The sequence below is a fragment of the Lampris incognitus genome, chromosome 1 (assembly GCF_029633865.1).
Source record: "Lampris incognitus isolate fLamInc1 chromosome 1, fLamInc1.hap2, whole genome shotgun sequence".
NCBI lineage: Eukaryota > Metazoa > Chordata > Actinopteri > Lampriformes > Lampridae > Lampris > Lampris incognitus.
In genome coordinates, this window is record NC_079211.1 from 126,096,746 (window position 1) to 126,121,645 (window position 24,900).

Genomic DNA, 24,900 nt, shown 5'->3' on the forward strand with positions numbered 1-24,900 from the left:
TCAGCAAGTGTCTCCCCTGCAGGAGTGAAAGGCATGAGCTGGACGTTGAACCCTTACCAACTCCCGGGATGTTGTAATTACAGCATCCCGATCATAATCGGCTACTAGCTGACCCTGCAGTCCAACTAGAGCAATTATTTATACGAGGCTCGTTAAAGTACCACATTACATCAGCAGTTAGAACTAACAAGACTGAAAATGCCATTTCACCAAATGCTCCCAGTATTTATTATTTAGAAAGAATATCACAAGTATGAAAAAAAGTTACATATCTTCATAAAAGATGCATATGTAATGAAAGGTGCTAAGAAAGTTGCATACACATGTACATGTATACAATGTACTGGCTTCAGGCATGCTGAATTCAGGGGTAGAATATAATGCCCGAAGAATGTGCCCCTTAGGAATCTGCTTTACTGCTGCTCTCTGCATATCTGTCCATAGACTGATGACGTAAGGAAACCAACAAAGGCCATTTACTTCGTCAAGTCATTCCTCGGTTTTGTTTCCCATGTTCATCTCCTTAAAGCTTGTCCCATACATTTCTCTGCCTCTTCTGCCTGTCACCTCCTCTCCTCCTTTGTTCTTTCAGTTAAGGTTAGTGCCCTCTCCATTGATCACTCTCCCACATCCCTACTTCCTATTTATGTCTTTACTCCATGGGAACATGGGTTCAGCCGATGTTCTGGGCGGCGAAATCCTGGTAGTCAGCAGGAATTGTGTCTGTGAGTGGAAAAGAGGAAGAGAAACCTCAGAAATATGCGCTCTTTGCTCAGTGGTCAGCTAAATTGATCAGGAGAATATGATCTATGTTAAAGCATTAATAGTTCCCTCTCTTACAAAAATGTGAAAAAAACATTTTTTGAGGCCTTTGAAAGGATATTTTCCATGAGTTTTGCTTGACTGTGCATGACAGCCATTGCTATTGAAGGTTATTCAGTATCAACTATCAGTGGACGCCTCGATGAGGCAGCACGGTGGCGCAGTGGTTAACACGGTCGCCTCACAGCAAAGAAGGTCCTGAGTTGGAGCTCCCGGGTAGTCCAACCCTGAGGGTCATCCCGGGTCATCCTCTGTGTTGAGTTTGCATGTTCTCCCCGTGTCTGTATGGGTTTCCTCCGGGAGCTCCAGTTTCCTCCCACAGTCCAAAGACATGCAGGTCAGGTGAATTGGCCATACTAAAATTGTCCCTAGGTATGAATGTGTGTGTGTGTGTGTGTGTGTGTGTGTGTGTTGGCCTGTGTGATGGCCTGGCAGCCTGTCCAGGGTGTCTCCCCGCCTGCTGCCCAATGACTGCTGGGATAGGCTCCAGCATCCCCGTGACCCTGAGTAGATAAGTGGTTTTGGACAATGACTGGATGGATGGATGGATGGAAGCCTCAGCGGTCTTTAGATGGTCTGTATAACATTTAGCTCATCACTGAACATGACCCCCAAACCTCAAGGACACATATATTCCACCACAGCTTAATATTATCCAGAAAATATCCCATCTCAGCAGTGAAAATGTGTTATTATAACCTAACTTTACCATTTTCCGTGACTGGAATAATTTTTTTCAGGACATTTGATCAATATTATTTTTCAAGTATTCCAAGTATTTTCCATGGCTGGAAAAATATTCTATAAATTGCCAGGTTTGCCGGGTTTTTCCCAGGCATGTGAGAACCCTGTAACAACCTTTTGAAACATCAAACAAGTTTGATCTGCTAGCTGGGATGCCGGGCACAGACACTCACCATTACAACGGTACTTCAGATTGGACCAGATGATGTTCTCCTGAGAGAAGCAGAAAACGCCCAGTCTCCCTCCCCTCATGCTGGTATCAGTTATCACCCCGGAGTCTGCTACCAAGGTCGAACCTTCATAAAACCGTGCCCTGGGTGCATGCATGGGACAAATGAGTTATGAGTTAGTTGGTAAATGTGTGTGTGTGTGTGTGTGTGTGTGTGTGTGTGTGTGTGTGTGTGTGGTGTGTGTGTGTGTATACCTGATGTATCCAACCTGAGGTCTGTGTTGGAGGTACCAGCGATAGGAGACCTTGTCCTTCCAGCCAACATTCCTAGGGTCCTTCCACAGTAGACGAACTTGGTCTGAGGTGTCTCCAGTGTGCCATAGGAGTTCCTCAGATACTCCCCGGGACCTGTGTTAGACTTTACTGCCTGTAGGAGAAGAAAGATACACCCACACACACACACACACACACACACACACACACACACACACACACACACACACACACACACACACACACACACACACACACACACACACACACACACACACACACACACACACACACACGCTTAGCAGCTTGATGGTATTGCGCATGTTCATAAATCTCTGAGTGTGGGGACGGCTTACCCTGCATTGAACTAGAAAGACGATTCATGGTTTTGATCAATAGAAATGATTATCTGTACTTTTGGTTTTTCCATTGATATTGCATATACTGTGTATTGTGGGTTTAAATAGGTGAATGTGTAACCCTCTACTGCACAGCAAAGCCCATGGGTAACGGAAAGTTTCCTTAAGCCTCGTGTCCAGTACATGCTTCATGAAACGATTGCAACCAACCCGAATGGCTGCAAAAGTATCAAATCACAGCCCAGTAAGGTGTGGAAATCAATATCAAGCATCACTTCAAGGTGGAGCTTGCTTTTCTAACACATGGTCACAGGAGCACATAGTGTGAGAAGAAGGTAAGATTATTTGCTTTAGTAATCTTATCTAAAATGACATGAATTGTAAATTTAAATAAAAATGTGTGCGCGTATAAAGGTGTAGAGAAGCCTTTTGCCATGTTTTATGACGTTTATTTATTTTGCACGTTCAGAAATTCAGTTTTTTCATTTCGTTGCCTCAGGACAACATTGTGCAACAAGGGGGAAGAGGAAGCAGGGGCCCACGACTCCCATCCCTCACCAGGACGTCCGCTTGGACAATACTACCTCACACCACACTGGCTAATAATGTGTGACAAGAAGGAAAGATGCAGAGCTCCTGGGTGCACAGGAACGCCCAAGGCGATGTGCAAGAAGTGTAATGTACACTTCTGTTTCACAGCACAGAATAATTGCTTTTAGAAGTGAATGAGGAAGGCTGGATTGCTGCAGCGGGTCGCTGGGGAGTGACACTCGATGTGTGGCTGCAGGCAGCGCTCGAGCAGTGTGGAGCCACTGAACAGTGGCACGAGGCCGGTTTTCAGTGCGTGTGTCCCCGCTAACAGTTGTAGTGAACCCCGATAATGGAGGGGCAAAGACACCATTGTTGCACAATGAAAAAAAATGCGCTGGGGGGGGGTAAAAAAAAGAAGCAACTTTTATCAATAAAATGTCCCAGAACGATCGAAGAAATGATGTGGAATAATTTGTATTATGTACAATCAAAATGTGTGCAGCAGAGGGTTAAATATAGACATATTTTGCTCTGTATAGATATATAGGTATGTTTTCTCATTTTGCGTATGCAGTTTGATTATAAACTGATATCGATTTTAGTCCTCTTTTGCCTATGTAGTTCAATGTCATGTTCAGTGAGGAAGGAGGTAGCCTACATCTCTGAAACATGTTAGCAAAATAAACAATTCTTTGGAAGGACATAAGATGCCTGTCCTGAACCCTGTTTTTTTTTTCTTCCAGTTTTGTTGCAATTGTCAATTTTTCCAAGGACTGAGAACTCTTTCAGCAGTCTAATGAAATGAGGTCATGCTTGTTTGAAGCAGCAGCACTCGCTTTACACACAAAGACACACCTTCAGTTGTATTCCAGGCTCGGCGACGGCTCTGAAGGGTACGGCCTGCCAGTAGGTCTGCTCAGTCTGCTTCCACATCACCACATAGAAGGAGGAGGAGTCCTGGTAGCCAAAGATGAAGCCAGTGTAGTCATCATCGGTCACCGTATTCACATGGAAGGTCCCCTCAAAGTCGACCCCGCTAAACGCTGTGTAGCCTGCGGGTCGGAGAAGGTGGAGAAAGATGTGCAACAGAGCTGACAGGATGTGGAACAATAACGAAAAGAAATGTTCAGATTGTCTGACTTTTTGTCTATTTATGCTGCAATTATACACAAGACACAGGGCTGGAATTAGTCCACAGAGCGATGAATGATGAAACAAAAGTGCTGTTAAAGCATTAAGGAGATCCAGCAAAAGTTTCTGTGTTCATACCTACAGCAAGACCAGGGTCGGAGTTCATGGTCTGAACTATCTCCATACCCTGAAGGGAGAGAGAGCATTAAGAGATTATATAGCAGACAAACGTATCATCAGTGGAAGGTCTGTTACATGGTTTCCATGATCAGAGAGCTTTACTGTAGCAGCATACCCTGCTATTTTATCTGCAGCCCGGCTAAGAGTCTTAATGGTCACCTGGTTGAGGACGACCCAGTTGGGGTCTATTTGCGCATCGCCTTCTGGGTCCAACACCACTGTCTGATAGGCTCTGAAGTCAGTCAGGGTGATCTCAGCGTTCTCTGGACAGCTGTCTATTCTGTCAATCACCTTGTCATCATCAAAGTCATCAGTACATATGTCTCCAATGCCATCATCTAAAACACAAACCACACAGCAAAAGAAGCCTGCTTCAGTGGTCTTGCACATACAGAACCCAGAAACACATGCACGCCACACACACACACACACACACACACACACACACACACACACACACACACACACACACACACACACACACACACACACACACACAGAATAAAGGACACTAACTATCTTCGTCCTTCTGGTCTGGATTGATGACTAATCTGCAGTTGTCGGTGGTGTCCAGAATGCCATCATTGTCGTCATCATCGTCACATTCATCGCCCTATCAGGATCAAGTGAAACATTTCAAGTACTTTAAGCAGAGAATCACCTAGTCCAGTCAGTTTCAGGAAAATGATGAAACTAAACACAGAGAGAGAGAGAGAGAGAGAGAGAGAGAGAGAGAGAGAGAGAGAGAGAGAGAGAGAGAGAGAGAGAGAGAGAGAGAGAGAGAGAGAGAGAGAGGAGAGAGAGAGAGAGAGAGAGAGAGAGAGAGAGAGAAAGAGAGAGAGAGAGAGAAAATTGAAAACCTTTCCATCCTTGTCGGTGTCCAACTGAGAAGAGTTGATGACCGTGGGGCAGTTGTCCTTTGTGTTCTGGTGTCCGTCCCCATCACTGACAAAAAGGAGGGAGGGATGGTCACAACAGCACAGTGATACCCAGATTTGTCTACCCTGGGTCATTACAGAGGACTCTACCTGTCTATGTTGTCATCACAGGTGTCTCCTACCAGGTCGTCATCAGAGTCAGACTGCAGGTGGACAGACAGACATGCTGTTACTATGAGTCATGGTCACATATTTCGTTTCGTTTTTTGGTTGTTTTGTGGAAATTGACCTGGTTAGGGTTGACCATGTCAGGGCAGCTATCACAGGCATCTCCCACCCCATCGTTATCTCTGTCCATCTGGTCTAGATTTGGCACACGCGGGCAGTTGTCGAGGATATTTTTCAGGCCTGAGGACATGACATAAACACCTCAGAACCTTAACTTCTGTGCCATCTATAATGGGGTTGACCGTAAAATCCAAAAGTGTAACCGAACCCAGCCTATTTTTCTGGAAGCGGCGTCAGCAGTGTTTGTTTAAGACAGAAGGCGAATAGTTTCCAGTGGGCTTCAATGCCTGGCAGAGACACACCATGGAAAAATAATTTCAAACTGGAGACAGACATGACCGGGTGCTTGAAGATCCAGATTTAGACTTAAAGACATAACCAAATGATCCGATCAGCTTGAGGACCCAACCAAGTTAAGGGACATGTTTCATCAAACTCATGCAAACATGCGTAGGTGCATACATGCATACACAGACACACACATGCACACACAGACACACAGACACACAGACACACACACACACACACTCACACACACACACACACACACACACACACACACACACACACACACACACACTCGCAAATCTATACTTGTGGGGCCCCCTCATTGACTACATTCATTTCCTAGCCCTTAACCCTAACCTTAACCACGCAAACTATACGCCTAACCCCAACCCTTACCCTAACCTTAACCTAACCCTTGATTAAAAAAAAAAGGGACTGGTTGTTAAAATCCCTAGTGTTTGCACTGCAACAGATTCAGTGGAGATCAAACTGGAGATGTCTGCCAAGGTGACATTGCCACCACCAGGACACATCATCAGTTGTGTACCTCAGCATCACAGGGTGTTTCGGCCGTTTATCACAAGACACCCTCCGCTGAGGCAGGCCCACCACAGGTTGATCGGTCCTGGGTGTGTGACCTGTGGTTAGCTGTTCACCCTGGCAGCCCAGACGGCGTCTCTCCTTTTGAGCCAGATCCAGTGGCTAGTCCTCTCAGCAGTGTTGGCTAGCTCTTTGATCACTCTCCTGTGGGCCTGCCCCCTGACTCCTAGTTCCCTCAGGAGTTTTGCTGTGGAGCTGGCAACAAAGCCCCTACAACCCACCTCCACAGGGCGCACCTTCACCTTCCAGCCTCTGTCCTCTGCTTCGGCTGCTAGGTTGGCGTACCGCAGCTTCTTACGCTCGTACGCTTCATCGACTGCATCCTCCCAGGGGACTGTGAGCTCAATGATGTAAGCGAGCTGGTTAGCGTTGGACCAGAGGACGAGGTCTGGTCGCAAGGTGGTTGTTGCGATCTCTGTCGGGAAGATGAGCTTCTGGCCTAAGTCCACTCGCATTTCCCAATCCCTGGCTGAGTTTAGTGAGCCTAAGTTGGGAAGTGAAGGGTTGGCCTTCAGTTTATCCCCCTCTCGAATGAAAGCTGGGAAACGCCGGGGCCCTTCCTGGTTGTTGAAGGGTTGGGCATTGATGGAAACCCTCTTGCAATCGAGTTCAGCTGCCAAGCACCTGAGCACCTGATTGTGTCGCCAGGTGTATCTGCCTTGGGTAAGGCTGGTCTTGCAGCCAACCAAGATATTCTTGAGGGTTGCTGGGGCTGTACCTTAACCCTAAAACCAAGTCCTAACCCTAGAATAGACCCTTTTACTTGTGGGGCCCTATAAAATGGCCCCACAAGGTAGGTGGTTTCTGGTTTTTCTATCCTAATGGGGACATTTGGTTCTCATTTGGATAGTAAAACATGGTACACCCCCCCCCACACACACACACCATGTGACCCTATACTTGTGGGGACCCCTCATTGACTACATTCTCTAGCCCTTAAACCTAACCCTAACCATCACAACTACATACCTACCCTTAACGCTTACCCTAATCTTAACCTAATCCTAATTCTAACCTTAACCCTAAACCTAAATCCTAACCCTAAAATAGACCCTTTTCCTCATGGGGACCCATAAAAAGTCCCCACAAGGTAGGTGGTTTCAGTTTTCTTTAGCCTGATGGGGACATTTGGTTCCTATTAGGATAGAAAAATCTGGAAAACACACACACACACACACACACACACACACACACACACACACACACACACACACACACACACACACACACACACACACACACACACACACACACACACACACACACACATTATGCAATCGGTTTTTCCAGTGGAACTAATGAGTATTTTCTAAATGGACAATTTAGCAATTGAGTATGTGAGAAAAGTTTGTGAAGCCACAAGTATGATTCAAGGCAAATCATCATAGTACACTTGGAACATTTTAACATTTACCACCTATTTTCTTGTGGGGTTTTAAAAGGCTTTATGAGGCTTTGGTTGATGCAACTGCCATTCCCCTAAAAACAAGTGATCTAACTGGTAGAGGACGTGAACTGGAACGGAGGAAAAAAGAAAGAAAGAAAAAAGAACAAGAGGATGTTTTAACAGATAAGGCACGGCTCTGTTTCAACACTCTAATGAAAACATTCTTACTTTCCAGTGTTGAAAAAACGAAAAGCAGTCTAAGACCTTATACCTGTATAGACAGATGAGTCTGGATAGTCTGTGGCTTGGATAACCCCATAGAGGGAATGGGCTGTTTCACCATTTTCAGCCATTTGGTTTCACAAGTTCCTTTACTACCTTAAACGGATGCAATAAAAGCGCTAATGCTCCATTTACTACATCTCCCACACAATGATACCTCACACATGTAGGCCATTGTGTTTAAACTGTGTTACAAAAATGTTTCTGCACCTTGTTTCCCAAATACACGGATTTGTATGAATATAATGGATTGCATTTAGTACTCAGGAATATGTCTAATATATTTTATCCAGGTTATTGATATCTTTCTATGAGATGCTAAATGCAACCTTTAACATCTCAATACGAGATCTCACAAACTCTAAAAGGATTTCAAGTCTTTACTAGGGATTCCACCATAGTGCAATGCCCACAAACATGCCTACGCAGAAGCAGACAGACAGACATGCAGGCACGCATACGCAAGCACACACATACCATCTCCATCCATGTCATCGTCACATTCATCTCCCAGCCCATCGTTGTCAGTGTCCCTCTGCTTGGGGTTTTCTATCAGCTTGCAGTTGTCACAGGCATCACCATGGAGATCCTTGTCACTGTTAGTCTGGTCTAAATTAGGGACCAACCAGCAGTTATCCTGGGACAGACGAATGAGGTTAACATTAGTACATGGAGAGAGTTATATTCAGTGAGAAAGACTATACTGTTTATCATATGCCAAGGCTGGCCGGGAGAACTTCGTCTAGGAGACAGTGATGGCGGTCAGCAGAGGTCATCACATGTGGAAGAGAGCTACACACCTCTATGTTAATAATGCCGTCACTGTCTGCATCATCATCACATGCGTCGCCTAATCCATCCCTGTCTGCATCCTCTTGGCCAGAGTTAGGCACAAACACACAGTTGTCCTGGAAACATCACAGGAAACCATAAAAACACAAACTTTAGGACATGCTGGGCCACACAAAAATTCCTTTATAATAAGGAAAATTCAGTGAGACTGTTGGTGGGAAAATAGAGAGGATCACCTTATTGCAGCTGTTGCCGTCGCATTTGAGATTGATGTCAGGATATGCATCGATATCTGTGTCTGGCCCACACAAATAGCCATTGCCTGCCCAGCCGATGCCACACTAACAAATGCAAAGGGTGTTAAAAGCATGGTGAACCTTACTGTGGTAGGACATTCATATCATGTAGTTTGCCATGCAGAAAAATAAAACATTCTATTCATCTTACATGACTGAGAGGTGAGCATGAGGTTGAATAAAAAGGTCAACATTAGCTTTATTATTAAGTTAAGTCAAGTCAATTTTATTTGTATAGCCCATTATCACAAATTGATTGATTATTATTTAGCATTTTCATCTATTATTATTTATTATTATTTTCTTTTATTTAGTTATTGATTTCTTTTATTTATCTATTTATTTTTATTTATTTATTTTTATTTTGTTATTTATTTATTTATTGTTATTATTATTATTGTTATTATTATTTATAATTATTTATTTATTTCGAGATCTTACCACACAGCTAATGCTGCCGTCTCTCTCCACTATACATTCTGCGTTGGGGTCACAGGGGTTGGCTTGGCCATTGGTGCACAGCCTCTGACCCTGGCAGCCCATCACTTGATCCCCAGTGAAGCCAGTCTTACACCCCCCACAATGGAATGAGCCCTAGTGCAGACAGTCCAGATTTAAGCCTTAGACTTTGGTCTCAGGGTAAAGTAAATTCTGATAGTAATGTTATACAGTAGTGGTTCTGGTACTCTTACCACAGTGTTGTGGCAGTGAGAGTTGGCAGTGCAACCTCCATTGTCAGGTGGTCCCAGACACTCGTCTATGTCCTCACATGTCTGAAGAAAAAGCAGTGGAGAAAAGCCACGATTTTATATATGAAGAAATAAGAAGAAATAACCCAAAAACAAATAATGAAAAAAACAAGATGCAAACACTGGGTTGTGAGTGAGCGAGATTTCTAAATCTAACTCATCTAACTGTCTCTGCTGTGTCCCACTGATGGGAATGCTGTACCTGTTTGTGTGATGTGGCAAAGGCCACCCCAACTCCATTGAGCTCTGGTCCGATGAATCCAAGCGGACAACTCTCACACCGGAAACCAGGAGCAGTGTTCACACACCGCACACCGGGGAAGCAGGGATTGAACTGGCACTGGATTTAAATAAAGAGCAGGGATGAATGTGAGGAAAAATGAGAACTGGAGGAGAAATCTGTGGCTGGATTAGATTAACACTGGCACAGCCAAACAAACAAAAGTACGGCCAGATTCAAACATGTGTACCTCGTCTACGTCGTCACACTGCACACCATCTCCAGTATATCCCTCAGGACAGGGAGCACACTGAAATCCCCCTGTCTCCGAAGGGATGCACATGTCCTGTCTGAAACAGGTCTGAGGACCACACTGAGTCAGAGGCCTAGGGCGGAGGTCTTCTGTGGCTGTGCTAGTTGGACTGCCATTGAGACCTGAGCAGAGGTAATCCGGATATACCTCAGTGAATCACAAACCTCTCATTATCAGTTATTTATAAATCAGCATTAGATAAATGGACATGTGTGTTATTGCTTACCACAGGCTAAGCACTCTGAGATGGTATTCCTCAAAAAGGTGGTCTCCTTGATCTTTACCATAAAAGGGCACAGAGTGGCAGAATTTTAGACTTGTTAAACAGGGTATAGGGCATCTTGCTGTCTCTTAAGGTCAAAACACTCTATGGTGATGTTTTCCCTTTAATAACTAAATTACACTATTTCCCCCCCAGAATATTTTGGTCTATGAGGCCTTTGTGATTATAGGAAGATGACTGTGTCACGTGTTGAGGATTGAGACAAAGAACAGGTAACCTGCTGGTTGAGCAGCTCCTTCATCTCGGATAGCAGCTTCTTTAGCTCCAGCATGGAAACCTGATCCTGTACTGCATTGCTTCTCTGGATACCTGGGCCGGAGGAACGGGGTGGGGGGGTGCAAAGGTTAAAACCCCAAGACTAGCCATGCTTCGACATGCTTCAGCTCTCTTGCACTAGGATGTGAAAAGATATTCATGTCAACAGCTCTCCTTTGCTCACCTAGGAGCTGAAGAGATCCGCTTTGCTCCATGCTGCAGTCCTGAAGAGTGGCCACATTGTCTATAGTGTCCTCGATCACCAGCTTCAAGTCAGTCAATTCAGACTGGGAAAGGAACACAGAGAATGAAGAAATGTGGTTAAAGGGGAATACTGTACTGCTCCCTTAATCCCTCCCATATTCACCCATGTGCTGCATTTCTTTACAGCTGTACAGAAATACAATATTGCAGTAAGCAATTGAAAATAAGCAAAATGGAAATGCATTTGCCTTACTCTATTGCATCTCCATACAGCTGTGCAGCAATATGCACTACAGCAGTATCTCTCTCCTCCACAGGGTAGGTAACTAAAAAACTTTTATCCACCTGTCCAGTTGGCTGCAAGGTCCTCAGTGCCACTTTGTTTGGACCAGGTGGCAGAGACCCAAATGCAGCAGGCAGTTCATTCAAAGAGTGTGCCAACATACAGTCTATATATATGTTAAGGCGAGGTGGGCCATGTTGGAGGCCAGTGGCATGCATCATCACGTGGTGCTCTCTACCATCTGCCAGGGAGGCATGGTTAAAACTGGTGGTCCCAAATCTGCCGTCGGTCTTCTGGTAACGCAAAGTGACTATTGTAGAGGACAGAGACAAAGGGAAACAGAATGGAAGATGGAAGAGGCAGATTGAGGAGAGACAGAGTGAAAGAGAGAGACAAAGAGAGGCAAAAGTGAAAGACAAGGGGCCCAGGGAGAAAGGATTCAAGATTAATCAGTTTAGCCAGATGGCTGACGTTATAATGCGTTTCTGTCGTTTCTCAGTACAGTAGTATCTGAGCAGTGTGCGTCGGTCATGTGCATCATCACCCTTGTTGAGCTTGGCCTGCACGCTGAGCTCCAGGTACTTGGTGTTATCTTTGGGACTGGTGACAGTGAAGAGGGAGGTGGGTGCCTTGTTTGTGATTCTGAAGGAGGAGAGGAGGAAAGCTTCATCCCGCCCTTTATTCTTCAGGCTGCCTTGGAGCAGGTCTGGCAGGCAATCTGGAGACACCAGCAGGTCATAGACTAAAACGAGAGAAGATTTATAATACCTGTTAGTCATGTTTTCATCACTTATTGTGACACTCACTCACTCAGCACAGAGAATGGCAGTGCATATATAGCAAGCCTTCACACACACAGAAGTTGGCAATATTGGAAGTAAACAAACTGACGTCATTGAATCCCCATTAATTGCAAGTGGTGCTGAGTTTTCATTGAGTTGCAAGTGAGTTTGTGTGTACCTCAATGGTTGTGGCTACCAATGCACCATAGATTGTTACTGCTGAGTCAGTGCTCCACACTACTTTATTATGTGCTAGAGTGCATCTATGACTCTGTGTGTGTGTGTGTGTGAGTGTGTGTGTGTGTGTGTGTGTGTGTGTGTGTGTGTGTGTGTGTGTGTGTGTGTGTGTGTGTGCCCCCTGTTGTGTTTTACAGGGTGGCAGACTGGAGTTGCAGGAAAGACCAGCAGTAAACTCTTTCCATTGGAACAAACTTACTACCTCACTTCATCCATTACACACACACACACATGCACACACACACACACACAAACACACACACGCACGTATGCATGCATGCACGCACACACAAACACACACACGTACATATATGCATGCATGCACGCAGACACACACACACACACACACACACACACACACACACACACACACACAAATAATAATGGAAATCCACATGCAATACAAAATGACATGAGAGAGCAGGGGAAAAAATTATGTGTTGATATGAGGCAAATTAAATCACACAAACATCTCCAAAAGCAATCAGTATCATTTTTCCATCAAAAACCTGTCTTACTTGGGGCACATCCTCCAACTCAGAAAGTACTTCCCAATAAATATTATTCTGATAGTCCCACTCAAAGTCAATTGAACAAATGGCCAACCCGAATTAAAATGACTGTATGCAGCAGTGAAGAAAAGTTATCATAGAACCTGGTTACTGCTTAATATATGGATAAGTAATAATGATTAAAAGCCGTTCAGAAAAAGGAAGTTTGATTAAATTGACATATTACAGGGTTACATTCGCCTACAGAGAGGTTTGCTATGTGTAGTACTCACAAACAGACAAACACATTTAAAATGAAGTCTTAGAGCTGAGCATGGGTGGATAGGTACGGGCCACGACTTACCGATACCCTGAGCGTTGACAGTAAGAGCTAGCTGCTGCAACACCAGAGAGAGCAAAACCATGGATTTGGACCACAGCCCCATCATCAGTGTTTAGGAGAATATCCCAGTCCTAAATTAAACCTTTGCAGGATAGCCCCTGATACTGAAGAAAGAGCCAAATGAGGATTAGTCACTGTCATAAACTAACCAGAAACCAAACATGTATCCGAGTTCATGTGGTCTCATAGGGTGATGGACAGAGTAATGTTGTCAGAGCAAAATCCCAGCTGAGGTGATATTATATTTTGTGGCTACAGGCAGGACTTTTAAAGCTGAGGGGAGTGTCCTGCTCTGGGCTTCTTCTGACCGAGTGGCACAGCACAGGCAGAATTACAGGGGAGGGTCCCCCCACCATGTAGGCTGATCAGAGGGAGCATCAAAGGCTTGCATGTGCCAGCCTCGTCAATTAATGTTTTAGTGTGCTGCAGTGCTGTTAAAATTCATAACCAATATGTAACCAGAGGGATAGATAGCCCCATCTCCCCCGAATCCAGAACCAGACCTTCAAAGCATATTTCTTAAATTTGACTCTCAAAACTTTTGTCAGTGCTCCTGATATAAGGACAGGATGTATGTAACATGAAATACATAATTTTGAATATATATATACATATTGTTCATTGCAGTAAATAATTTGAGTACCCTACATCAGAGGTGTATTTTTTAAATACGATAGAAAAATGCATGTTATGTCACAACGAGTCAATCTATGGTCCATATTTTTCAGAACCTTTTGGGGAACAGTCAAAATTGATACGGTGTTCTACCATAAATTAGGTTGTTTTCAGAGACTTGCCGTCTTATCTTTTGGCATCTGCTGAGATGCCGAAGAGAAGAAAACCAGAGTCCTATTTGTGGGTAGAAATCTTAAAATGTGCATCAAATATTTTGTTTTCAATTTGATATCATTTCATTTAGTCCACAAGCTAAAGAAATGTTTTGTGATCTCAGCTCCATCTGTTGGAAAATCTGTAGTTGAAGGGGGGAGGGAGAGGTCCAGTTGGAATTTGGGACAGACTTTAACCCTGGAAACGTTTCATATTGGACGTCTGGTACTCATCTCAAGGCTTCCTTTGCTACCCACAAGAACATTTCAACATCTCAGCTCTTGGCCTGAGCAAGACAAAAGGCAGTCATTTATAATCCCTTAGTGCATTATTGCTGTCCATCAGTCTGTCTGCCTGTCTGCTCTGTCTGACCCAAACACCTGGTAGTCTTCAGCAAGCTCACTGTCAGTCCCACGATAGAGACTACAATGGTGTAACTGAGCTGTATGTCATGGATTTATGCAGCTTGGGATACGATCACACTAGTATTGAGGACAACTGAAAGACATGATCATGTCATAAACTCTCAACAAACACTTACCTTCATAGATGTGACTATCAAAGATGTCTACAATATTCCCGATGTTTTTTTTAAACATTTCCAAGTACGTCAGACTACTTACATTTCCTTCCACATAGGGACATGTTCACTTACAGGTTAGTTGCTCACCCTGTCCTCAGCATGCCCAATATTCTATGTCTAAACAGTCCAAAAGCTCACTAACTGAGAGGTGGGAATCAGTGGTAATTTTAACTCATATTATTATTAATAACAACAATAACAACAACAATGATAATAATACATCAACCTTGTATAGTGTTTTTCTAAATACTCAAAGACACTTTAAATCAGAGGTTAAAATAGAAATTATAATAATATTGCCCCATATTTAGGTTATGTAGGGTTGAATTGGTGAAATAAAATGATAAGAGAGATCATGGTCATTCCCATACCTCGCCTTTGCTATGGAATGTATATGCGTATATATTATATTACATTTATACATAGAATTAGTAAGTATAATTTAATGGTATAATATCATGATATCATAGTATTAGTAAAGCATATTAGTTGGCTATAGTATATTATAGTATATCAGTAACAGTATGTTATTTGCAGTGTACTAGTGGCATATATATTAAGATAGATGTAGGGAAAATATAATAAATAGAAACACTCAACGGTAGGGGTAGTGCTCAACAAATAAGGACAAAAAAATCTATATCTATATCTATATATATATAAAATCTAGTGAGTCAAGTAAATTCTTTATGAGACAGTACAAGCCTGTTTCATGCCATAGGCAATCATCAGCTGATTGCTTATGGCATGAAACAGGCTTGTACTGTCTCATAAAGAATTTACTTGTCTCACTGAATTATTTTGTTCCTTATTTGTTTAGCACTTTCCCTACCATCAAGTGTATCTTTTAGCAAAGTTTTATTTATATAGATAGATAGAAAGATAGATGAGTTTTTATCCTGCTTCAAAGTGGCTTGTTTTGGAAATATATAGCAATTCTACTCTGGTCTATTCCGTTCTAGTCTCTTCTTGTCTATGCTATTCTGTTCTATTCCTCGGTTCTATATGGTACAATTCATCTGCACGACGCCATTATGTATACAACAGCGCCGTCTGTTGGCCAGGCGGTTCAAAACTTGTATTTTGGTTTCTGTGTTGTACACCGCAAACGTTGATTGAGCTTAAATCACAGTTAAACTCGGGTAAAACAAAACGCATGCTGTTTTCTAGAACACCGACCAACACTTCCACTGAAGTGAATATTACTACTCCTAATGTGACACCAATTGAAAGAGTATCCTCCTATAAATACTTTGGTTTCAGGCTTGATGACAATCTGTACTTCAAAAAACATATTAATGAACTGACTAAGTCCTTAAAAGTAAAACTAGCATTATTTCTATAGAAATAAGGCATGCATTACCCAGAATTGCAGAAAGCACATTGTTCTGTCAACCTGTTTATCCGTCATTGACTATGGCGATGTAATTTATATGCACCGTCTTTCCTCTACTCTTAAAACTCTGGATGCAGTCTATCATTCTGCCCTTGGGTTCATAACCAGGGTTGGCTTTGGGACGCATGCTTGTACACTATACGAGGAAGTCTGGTGGCAGTCGTTGGCAGTGAGAAGAGAACGGCACTGCATCCGTGCTATTTATTTACAAAGCACTTCTTGGGAAACTGCCCGAGTATCTTGCATGTTTGTTTTTTTTAAACGGTAGATCATGTTCACACTGCACCAGGCCCCAAGATTGTTTGGCCCTCGGAAATCATCACGTTAACACTGAGATTTGGAAACTGGCTTTTATGCGCAATGCTGTACACAAGTGGAGCATTCTGCAGAAGATTGTAAAATTGGATTAAAGATTAAAATTAGATGAAAGCTAGTCCCTTTTAATAAACGTGAATTTCTTTTGACTGACATAGAGCAGTGTGAATGCATGTGTTTTCTTTGAATTGATGTTGTCTCTTATGTTGATGTCTTTGGCCTGTTTGTTGTGCAATCTGTTGATGTTTACTGCAGTTCCCGTGTGCTTTTAGATGTACTGCAATCACGGCGTCCTTGTAAATGAGAGCTTGCGTTCAGTGGCACTCCCTGTTTAAATAAAGGAGACATTCTATTCTATTCTAGTCTATTCCGTTCTAGACTATTTCATTCTATTCTGTTCTGTTCTGTTCAACACGTCCCTACGTCAGCCTCTCATATGACAGCCAGTTCATCCGTGTAACAAAACATGGCGGCTCCCATGCAGCTGAATTGCTGGGGAGGCGATTGGGGATTACCTTCTGTCCAGACTGAGTCTCTCATTGTTCTGGTAACTCTTCAGTGAAGTTAGACAACAAAATAAAATTAAAAAAAATATATCTAATGACCATTTCTAGCTTTGCTTTGAAGCGATTTCCCCCCTCATGCGATGATAAAAGTGCGTTGGTTGACATCGGTGGTTAGCTTTCATGCTAGCCAGTGTACTTTTCTAATTGTGTAGTTGCTGAGGTAAACTGGCGGCACATTCGCAAAACAAGAAGAGCGTTTAGGTTTGAGTTTTGTTGTCTCGTCTTGACGCAAAAACATCTTAACTGCTGTGTACGTGTGTTGTTGGCATGCCGCCGTCCTCCATGTGGTGCATGTTGACAAAAATGATCCTCGTTTCAAACACTTCAAGGTCAGCATGTCACATATTGATTTACGTTGATTTGTTAGCTCCTCCTTGCTGGGTGACCACTGTCGTAGCTGAGCTATTTACAGCCTGACTGAGAAAAATAATGTCTGCTGACTTGGCTGCATATCACGGGCTCGTTTTGTATGTCTGCTCAGTGGCTCGACATCAGGACACCGTGCAATTGCATCTCTCCCCACAAGGTGACACCTGGACACTTTCTTGCTAAGATACGTACATGCACCCTGCTGTCTTAGGTAAAGTGCCAAATGAAGTTGATTTGTGTAGCCGCATATCCGTGTCACAGTCTCGAAGGACTTTACGTTCCCACAGTGAGAAAGAGGTAGATTCAATAAAAGACAATAGATGAAATCCTCTATCTCTGAATTCTGCTCTGACTTTCCTGTTCATTGCTGTTGTCTCAGTCTGTAGAGGAACTGTCTTTGTATGAACACTAATCAAAATGGTCCCCAGTACCAATGCCAAACAAATTACTTACGGCGCTTTGAACGCAGTTAGCGTTCAGCCATGTCTTAGGATGGATATCCTGATAATTGTTTTGTTTGAAATTTACTAATTTGAAATTGTTTTATGATATTATATCGCAACGCCTCTTGTCCCATACTACAACTGCATCAGCTATTGTACAGAATGGCCCACTGGTTTTCTTGTTCTAAATTAACTCTTTTGGGTTTTGTTTTTTTTCTTCCAGGCATATGCCAAGTTCTCTGGAGCGAAGGTTGACGTTTCTCCTATAGACTGGACATGGAGAACTTTAACTGGTAAACTGCAGCTTCCTCTAAACACCTAGCTTTACCTTCATATGACTGGATTGCCAAGTGAGGCAAATTAGAATGAGATGAGTCAATCTGTGTATCACTACATTAATCAATGTTAAGTGCTATGAATCAGACAGATAAGTTAAAAGACATTTCAAACGAAGTTATGCAGAGGATCCACCCAACTTAAATAATGTCTTCCTCTTTTCCATCTGTCATGTAGCTACTGTTCCAGAGCTGGTGTGTGGAGAGTCCACGGTAACAGAGGCTACACGGATTCTCAACTTCCTGAGAAAACATGTAAGTCTTGATGCCAAGTCTGCTCAGTGCCCAAGATCCACTCTTTATCTTGTCATAAACATTGAACAGAATCAGTTAGGGTTTTCTTCTTTCAGAGATTCAATGCTGACTATGAGCTGACAGCCAGACAAGGAGCAGACACCATGGCTTACATTGCTCTGCTGGAGGAGAAGTTGCGGCCAGCTCTAGTAAGAACTAGGATCACCTTTCTACACATTTCCTGAGAAGAAAAGCTGTCCCTCTATAGGTGTAGTAGCAGGATATGGAACAGCACATTTAAGGTGTTGCCAATATCCCTGGGTTGTTGATGGCAAGTCTGTGCTTCCTTTCGGGCAGCACAATGGCCCAGTGGTTAGCACTGTTGCCTCACAGCAAGAAGGTCCTGAGTTCGAACCCCAGGCTGTCCCAGGTTCTTTCTGTGTGGAGTTTGTATGTTCTTGTGTCTGCGTGGCTTTCCTCTGGGTGCTCCAGTTTCCTCCCACCATCAAAAAGACATGCAGATTAGGGTTAATACTCCTGTATCCCTGACCAAGGCAATGGAAAGAAGAACTGGAGTTGGTCCCCGGGTGCTGCAGCTGCCCACTGCTCCTATACAATAGGCTGGGTTAAATGCAGAAGACAAATTCATTGTAAAAATACAATTCGTTGTAACAATACAATGACAAAATAAAGTGGCTTTCTTCTTTCTTTCCTCTTTTGTTTGACAGCTACATACATTCTGGGTGGATGCGGAGAACTACGCCAATCTGACGCGGCCATGGTTTGCGTCACGCTCACCGTTCCCTCTCAATTTCCTGGTGCCTCGTTGCCATGCCAACACAGCCCTCTCCCGTATCCTGCTGACCAAGGGAGAGTCTCCCCTACACACAATCAGTGAGGTGGAGGGAAAGGTAAACACTGATGTGCATTTGCACCCACAATATTTACTTTTTGTCTGAGTTTAGAGTTTCATGTTGTCTTTTTAATATCTTTATTTTATTTTCACAATTCATTGGTCTTCCGTAGATCTACAGTGATGCTAAGGAGTGCTTGAATCTCCTTTCCCACAGGCTGGGAACAGCAAACTACTTCTTTGGCAACTCGTAAGTTCTTTCTGTCTGCCTGTATTGAATATCCAGCTGTCCCCTTGATATTGATATCTTACAATTGCCCATTATTACTTTTCTCTTCATGTGAATCTGTGTGAATGTTCACTTGAATACGGGAATGGTTGGTTTTAGGCCAGCTAGTCTGGATGCTTTTGTGTTTGGTTTTGTGGCTCCACTCCACAAGGCTGCACTCCCTAGTAGTCCCCTGCAGAATCATCTCAGACAGCTGGCTAACCTCACCAGCTTCTGTGACAACATCCTTGCTGTACATTTCAGCTCTGGCCATCTTGGTAAGTCTTTCCTCACACATCTGAAATACTCAAAACTCTGGCAGCTTTCCCCTCATATCTTCCCCTAATCTGCACACACAAAACCATTGGAGAAACACGCTCTTGCAAGTGTACCTAGCTAAACATTTTCGGAGTTTTTTTCCCCTTACTCTCACCACTATTCTTTCTTTCGCTATCTGATAAAAGAGCATTTTCTGGTTCTTTTTTTCCTCTTTGGTACTGTGACCTAACCTCAATTCCTGTCCCACGGAATACTATCCTTCATCTCCTTTATTCTCTGAGAGACTCTTGCTTCTTCTTTCTTCAGGTTCTCAGCTACCAATTCAGGAAACAGTGGATGCCAATCTACAGAAACTAACACAACTTGTAAACAAAGAGTCCAACTTGATTGAAAAGGTGCTTCTGCTTACCTTTTTCCCCTTCTTGCATGAGTTTGTGGCTGCATTTAATAATTATTGCTGCATACTAGAGAAGTACAGGGCCTCAGCTCTGCAGACAGTGCTAACAGTGCCTGTATGGAATTACTTATTTGAGTTTGTTATTTTCCGATCATGTATGTGCTTGTCGTTGTGCGGATCACAAAAAGTTTATCTTTTGTCCTGCAGATGGATGACAACCTTCGTGGTAGCCCTCAGCACAAACCCCGTAGACCAGACCCCAAACCCAGCCTCGCTGATGAGAGGAGCTCTACCTCTGCCTAATCCCCTGACCCTGACCCAAGAACCCCAAGTTCAGCCTTAGGAATGGAGAGGGACCTCTCTGTGAAAGAAAGATGTGCTGTCCTAAATCTGACCCAGACAGGTACCCAAGACCTATGCCCTGGATTGGAAAGTTTGATGGTCTGAAATATACCATCCATTTGTATAATGACTGAAATGAAACATGTAAAACGTAATAATTACAGCTAACGGACTTATTATACCAAGTGTCTACCATCTAAGTTTTAGCCATCAAAGGTAATGATGATAGATTTCAAAGATGTGTGTTCGGAAACAAAATGAAAGTACATGTGGAAGGTTTGGAATTGGCTCAGCGCATGTATGTGGTTAAAGAAGGAATGCTGTGAAGTGGTGCTAAATGAGACGGCCCCAGAAAGTTCAAAGGAAAGCCGAAGGAAATGAAAAGCCCAGCAGGAGAAATTAGTGGCACCCTATTATGATGCTATACAGACCTTTTTAGTACGTCAGTTGTCCTAATTTCCTGTAACCCCTTCCTTCTTTTCTTTTTTTTTTTTTTTCTCTTTGCGGGACTCACATTTTATGAACCATGGGGTGTTTCTGTTTGTTTCGAACAGTAGATTTTGCACTGCAGTTGTTGCACCGTAGGAAGCTGTCATATGTGATGTGTCATGATTATATCATTGTCTGTGTAATGAGGTCACTGTGGTAGATTCATACAGGGCTAGAGTGTTTATTTAAAGTTACAAGTTTGTAGGTATTTATAAGCATGAGGTCCCATCGCCTTATAGCTCAGTTAACTACTGTCATGATAACAGCATAGTTAGTTTATGTTAATCTGGTTTGTAAATGTTTGTTTAGAGCTATTTTTTCAAGAGGGATTTAGAAAAGTTCTGCTCCATTTCAAAGGCTAGATCCTTCATTACGTCTGTTGAACAAGTATAATATACGCTATATAGATCGTGTCAGATCCTTAGGAATTGATCATTCCTCAATTTTCTTTGCCTCCAGCTCTTTTCGACTCACTAGGTTTTCCCAAGGCTTGCATAATTGTTAATGCATTCACACTTCGTTTCAAGTTAATTATTCAATGCATATTCAATCAATGTCATTTCCATTATTTGGGTAAATCAGTGTAATGTGTGTGCGGATCGGCTTTCTCGCAATCTTTTCTTTACTTGACAGACCAAGGTGATCAGAGGGCCTGAAATGCTTTACATCAAGAATGCTGAATCTTAAGGACTAAAAGCTATACTATAAAAAAAAAAAACAGAAAGGGACTGCCATTAGCATCATGAATTTGTTTTCTGCAATCTTTATCTCTGCACTTGCAAGAGGTGCTTTACCAGTTATAATCCACTCATCTTGTGCAGTCAGTGTTCTTTTTTTCTCCACAGTGGGAAATATTCTTTGTAAAATATCTTTAGTAATTTTTCATCGTTTGCTGTGTCTGTTTAACAGTCGCCTTGTATAACCTGAGCCGTCATTTCTACTTGGGGATGGCTCATGAGCTGCCTTTTGCACTTTTATTTTACAGTCTTTTCAGCCAATATTTTAACGGGGCTGTGAAATGAACTGCTACAGTTTGCAGTTTTGCTATCACATTTCCTAATGCCCCCACAGATCTTAGCTCACATGTGTCAAATCCATATGCATGCATTCATGCTGTGCGTTTTTGTGGTATTTTTTAATTTTGGTGCTGGTTCTTCTCCTGGTCTGAAACTAAAAAGTCACTGGTAACAACTCTTAGAGACTCTATTGGAAAAGACCCAAATTCACTTTATGGATGCATTCCCTTTGAAGCACGTAGGGGGAAAGGTATTATTGGGAGATTTTTGTTGTTAGTTACAGTATATTCTTGGAAAATAAGCATATATATGTTAGGACAGCATGGGTACGGTGTGCCTTATGACTGCCATGGGGTTTGTACTGCTGTCTTGCCATTATGCCAACAAAGGTTCTTTATGACTGTCATGTTGTCAGAAATTCTTTGTCTTATCCATCGCTGTTCATACTTCAAATGTTTAATAATTGTTTTCATATCATTGCAATACAATTATGATAAATAAACCGTACCTCAGATCTTGCTTCTTTTTTGAATAAAATAAGTTATGTCTTTAATTTATCACAAAAAGTGGTTGAAAATTTGTCTTCCGTCCTCCAACCAAGCAAATGCAATAAGATGTGGGTTTAAGCCAGATGTCTTTCCATTTCCAAAGACAACTGATTTCACCGCTGTCTGCCATGTCTTTCTGATTGTGTGACAGATTGTTTGGTTCTGGCCCAGGACATGGAAAATAAGTGTTTAAACTGGGAGGAAATGATGCACACTTGACATCAGACATCAGATATTGTCCGAGTCATATGCCACAGGAGACGCAGACTCCTCCTCACACTCTTCTTGGCCCTGTGTTTAATTGGTCTAGTAGCAGGATATGGAACAGCACATAAGCGTCTGTTGTTAATTCTCTTGTTTCATAATGTCTGATGTCTTTATCTTGGTCCACATGGAGGCCAGCCAGCAGCACTTGCATGGCTCCTCTCTTTCCTTTTTTTATTCAGTTGTTCTCCCCCTCCTTCCCCCTCTGTCTCTCTTTTCACTGACAAGAAATGGGGGACGCTGATAGGGGAGTGGGGGAAACGCAATAGTGTGTGGAAAACACGTAATTCTGAGAAAAGAAAATGATATCCGTGATCTCTGGGAAATCGTATGGCTAACTCTGCCAAATGTTCATTACAAAAGGTACAGTGTTGCAGCAAAGGCCATATTTAAGGACAGCTGTTATTGCACTAATACTGTGAGGGGGAAAAGAGTATTTATCTAGCCGACCTAGGCCCTGAGGGACTCGTTTATAAGGTTTGTTTGACATGTCCTACAAGCATTTTCATTTCTCCAGTGGTTTTATACCACTTGCTGTCTGCTATCCGGGGCAGATCATTGATACTGTCCTGCGCTCACAGAGGAATGGTATGAGGACTAAATCTGGCTGAACACTGGTTATCCACATTATAGATTTTTGACACGGTATGGAAAACATTTACGGACCTTTAAATGGAATTGGGAACCACACTGTTGGGTTATTTGAGATGGAGCACTTACGCCCTCTAGTGGTGGTAATGTTTTTGAGGGCTGGTGAAGAGCGGAGACAGTTTGTGAATCAAAATAAAGCAGAATAAATGTTTATTCAGTCTAGTTGCACAAATAGAAAAACAATTGTTTTGGTTGAACTCAAACGTGAAAATCAGTTTAAAAGTCAGGACAAAGTTTCATCTGAATTTGCCAGTAGTAATACGTAACAAGATTCAGAACCGATGTGTTTACAAAGGTTATTTACACAAAACAAGAGTATTCACAATATGAAATACAGTTCAAAGTGCTACAGTTTGATGAGTGTCAAATCAGCAACTAGACTTTGGGGCAACGACAGGTTATTAAAATTCTCAGTCTGTGACAATGCGGTGTGTGTTTAACTCAAATCTGTATCTATAGACTCGGTTTAACTCACGGGACGTATCAAGGGTCAGCAAGGGGAAGTGATTTAGGAGAAGAGTAGGGACAAGCATAGCGAAACAAACGTCATGTCAGCATACGTTATGGTCAAATTAAAAACATACACAGCTCACTTTCCCCTTCACAAACAAAAGACAGGACATTCATCTACAAAGACATCCCAGTGCATTTGAAACCGATGCGGGGCGTCCGGGTAGCGTGGCGGTCTATTCCGTTGCCTACCAACACGGGGATCGCCGGTTCGAATCCCCGTGTTGCCTCCGGCTTGGTCGGGCGTCCCTATAGACACAATTGGCCGTGTCTGCGGGTGGGAAGCCGGATGTGGTTATGTGTCCTGGCGCTGCACTAGCGCCTCCTCTGGTCGGTTGGGGCGCCTGTTCGACTGGGGGGAATAGCATGATCCTCCCACGCGCTACGTCCCCCTGGCGAAACTCCTCACTCTCAGGTGAAAAGGAGCGACTGGCGACTCCACATGTATTGCTAGTCTGCAGCCTCCCAGGATTGGCAGAGGGGGTGGCGCATCGACCAGGACGGCTCAGAGAGCGGGGTGATTGGCCAGGTACAATCAGGGAGAAAAGGGGGGGAATTTTTCAAAAAAAAAAGGAAAAGAAAGAAATTGATGCAGTCGTTTTCTGTGTGACATTTTACCATTCTTTTGTGCCATTTCCACGTTTTGTATTTACAAAACCTTTTCAGTTTAAATATATTGAAGGAAGTGAATGCTCCGCTGAATATAAAATGAGAAGACAGATTTCAAAAAGAAGCTTTGTCCTGATAGGGGTAGGGGTTTTTCTATTTCCTCTTCAGTGAAAAGATGCATACAACGGCAATGGCATTATGAAAGATTAAACCCAAGACGCGTCTTCTACCTCAGCAGTGTAATTCAGTATACAGCATGTGTCATATGTGAACTCTTCCCAAATAAGCAAATGTGAACTTTGTAAACAAAAAAATCAAATTGTATATGTTTCTGTGCTGTAGGAGCTGCATGACAGGAATCAGAG

The 24,900-nt window shown here is 42.9% G+C and overlaps 2 protein-coding genes across 3 annotated transcripts; one reads left to right on the forward strand and one right to left on the reverse strand.

The window, feature by feature from the left end:
- Positions 1–204: 204 nt before the first annotated feature.
- Positions 205–13,457, reverse strand: thbs4a (thrombospondin 4a). The gene is given in 24 exon segments (XM_056295261.1): positions 205–723; positions 1,740–1,879; positions 1,991–2,120; positions 2,123–2,162; positions 3,754–3,950; positions 4,168–4,216; positions 4,369–4,547; positions 4,726–4,822; positions 5,070–5,154; positions 5,238–5,290; positions 5,377–5,495; positions 8,410–8,569; positions 8,733–8,840; positions 8,961–9,065; positions 9,462–9,614; positions 9,713–9,793; positions 9,972–10,109; positions 10,240–10,424; positions 10,529–10,580; positions 10,803–10,894; positions 11,025–11,127; positions 11,390–11,637; positions 11,872–12,069; positions 13,202–13,457. Coding segments are annotated over 24 exon segments (2,847 nt in total). The 5' UTR covers positions 13,287–13,457; the 3' UTR covers positions 205–673.
- Positions 13,458–16,828: 3,371 nt separating this feature from the next.
- On the forward strand, positions 16,829–22,460 carry mtx3 (metaxin 3). Of its 2 annotated transcripts, XM_056288630.1 has the most exons (9): positions 16,829–16,909; positions 17,964–18,033; positions 18,254–18,330; positions 18,426–18,518; positions 19,038–19,220; positions 19,336–19,412; positions 19,551–19,708; positions 20,016–20,104; positions 20,314–22,460. In XM_056288630.1, exons 1-9 carry the CDS (start codon positions 16,829–16,831, stop codon positions 20,407–20,409), a joined length of 924 nt encoding a protein of 307 aa, XP_056144605.1. In that variant the 3' UTR covers positions 20,410–22,460. The 2 variants fall into 2 exon arrangements, with proteins under 2 accessions (XP_056144605.1, XP_056144598.1); XM_056288623.1 differs by lacking the exon at positions 20,016–20,104.
- Positions 22,461–24,900: the final 2,440 nt, after the last annotated feature.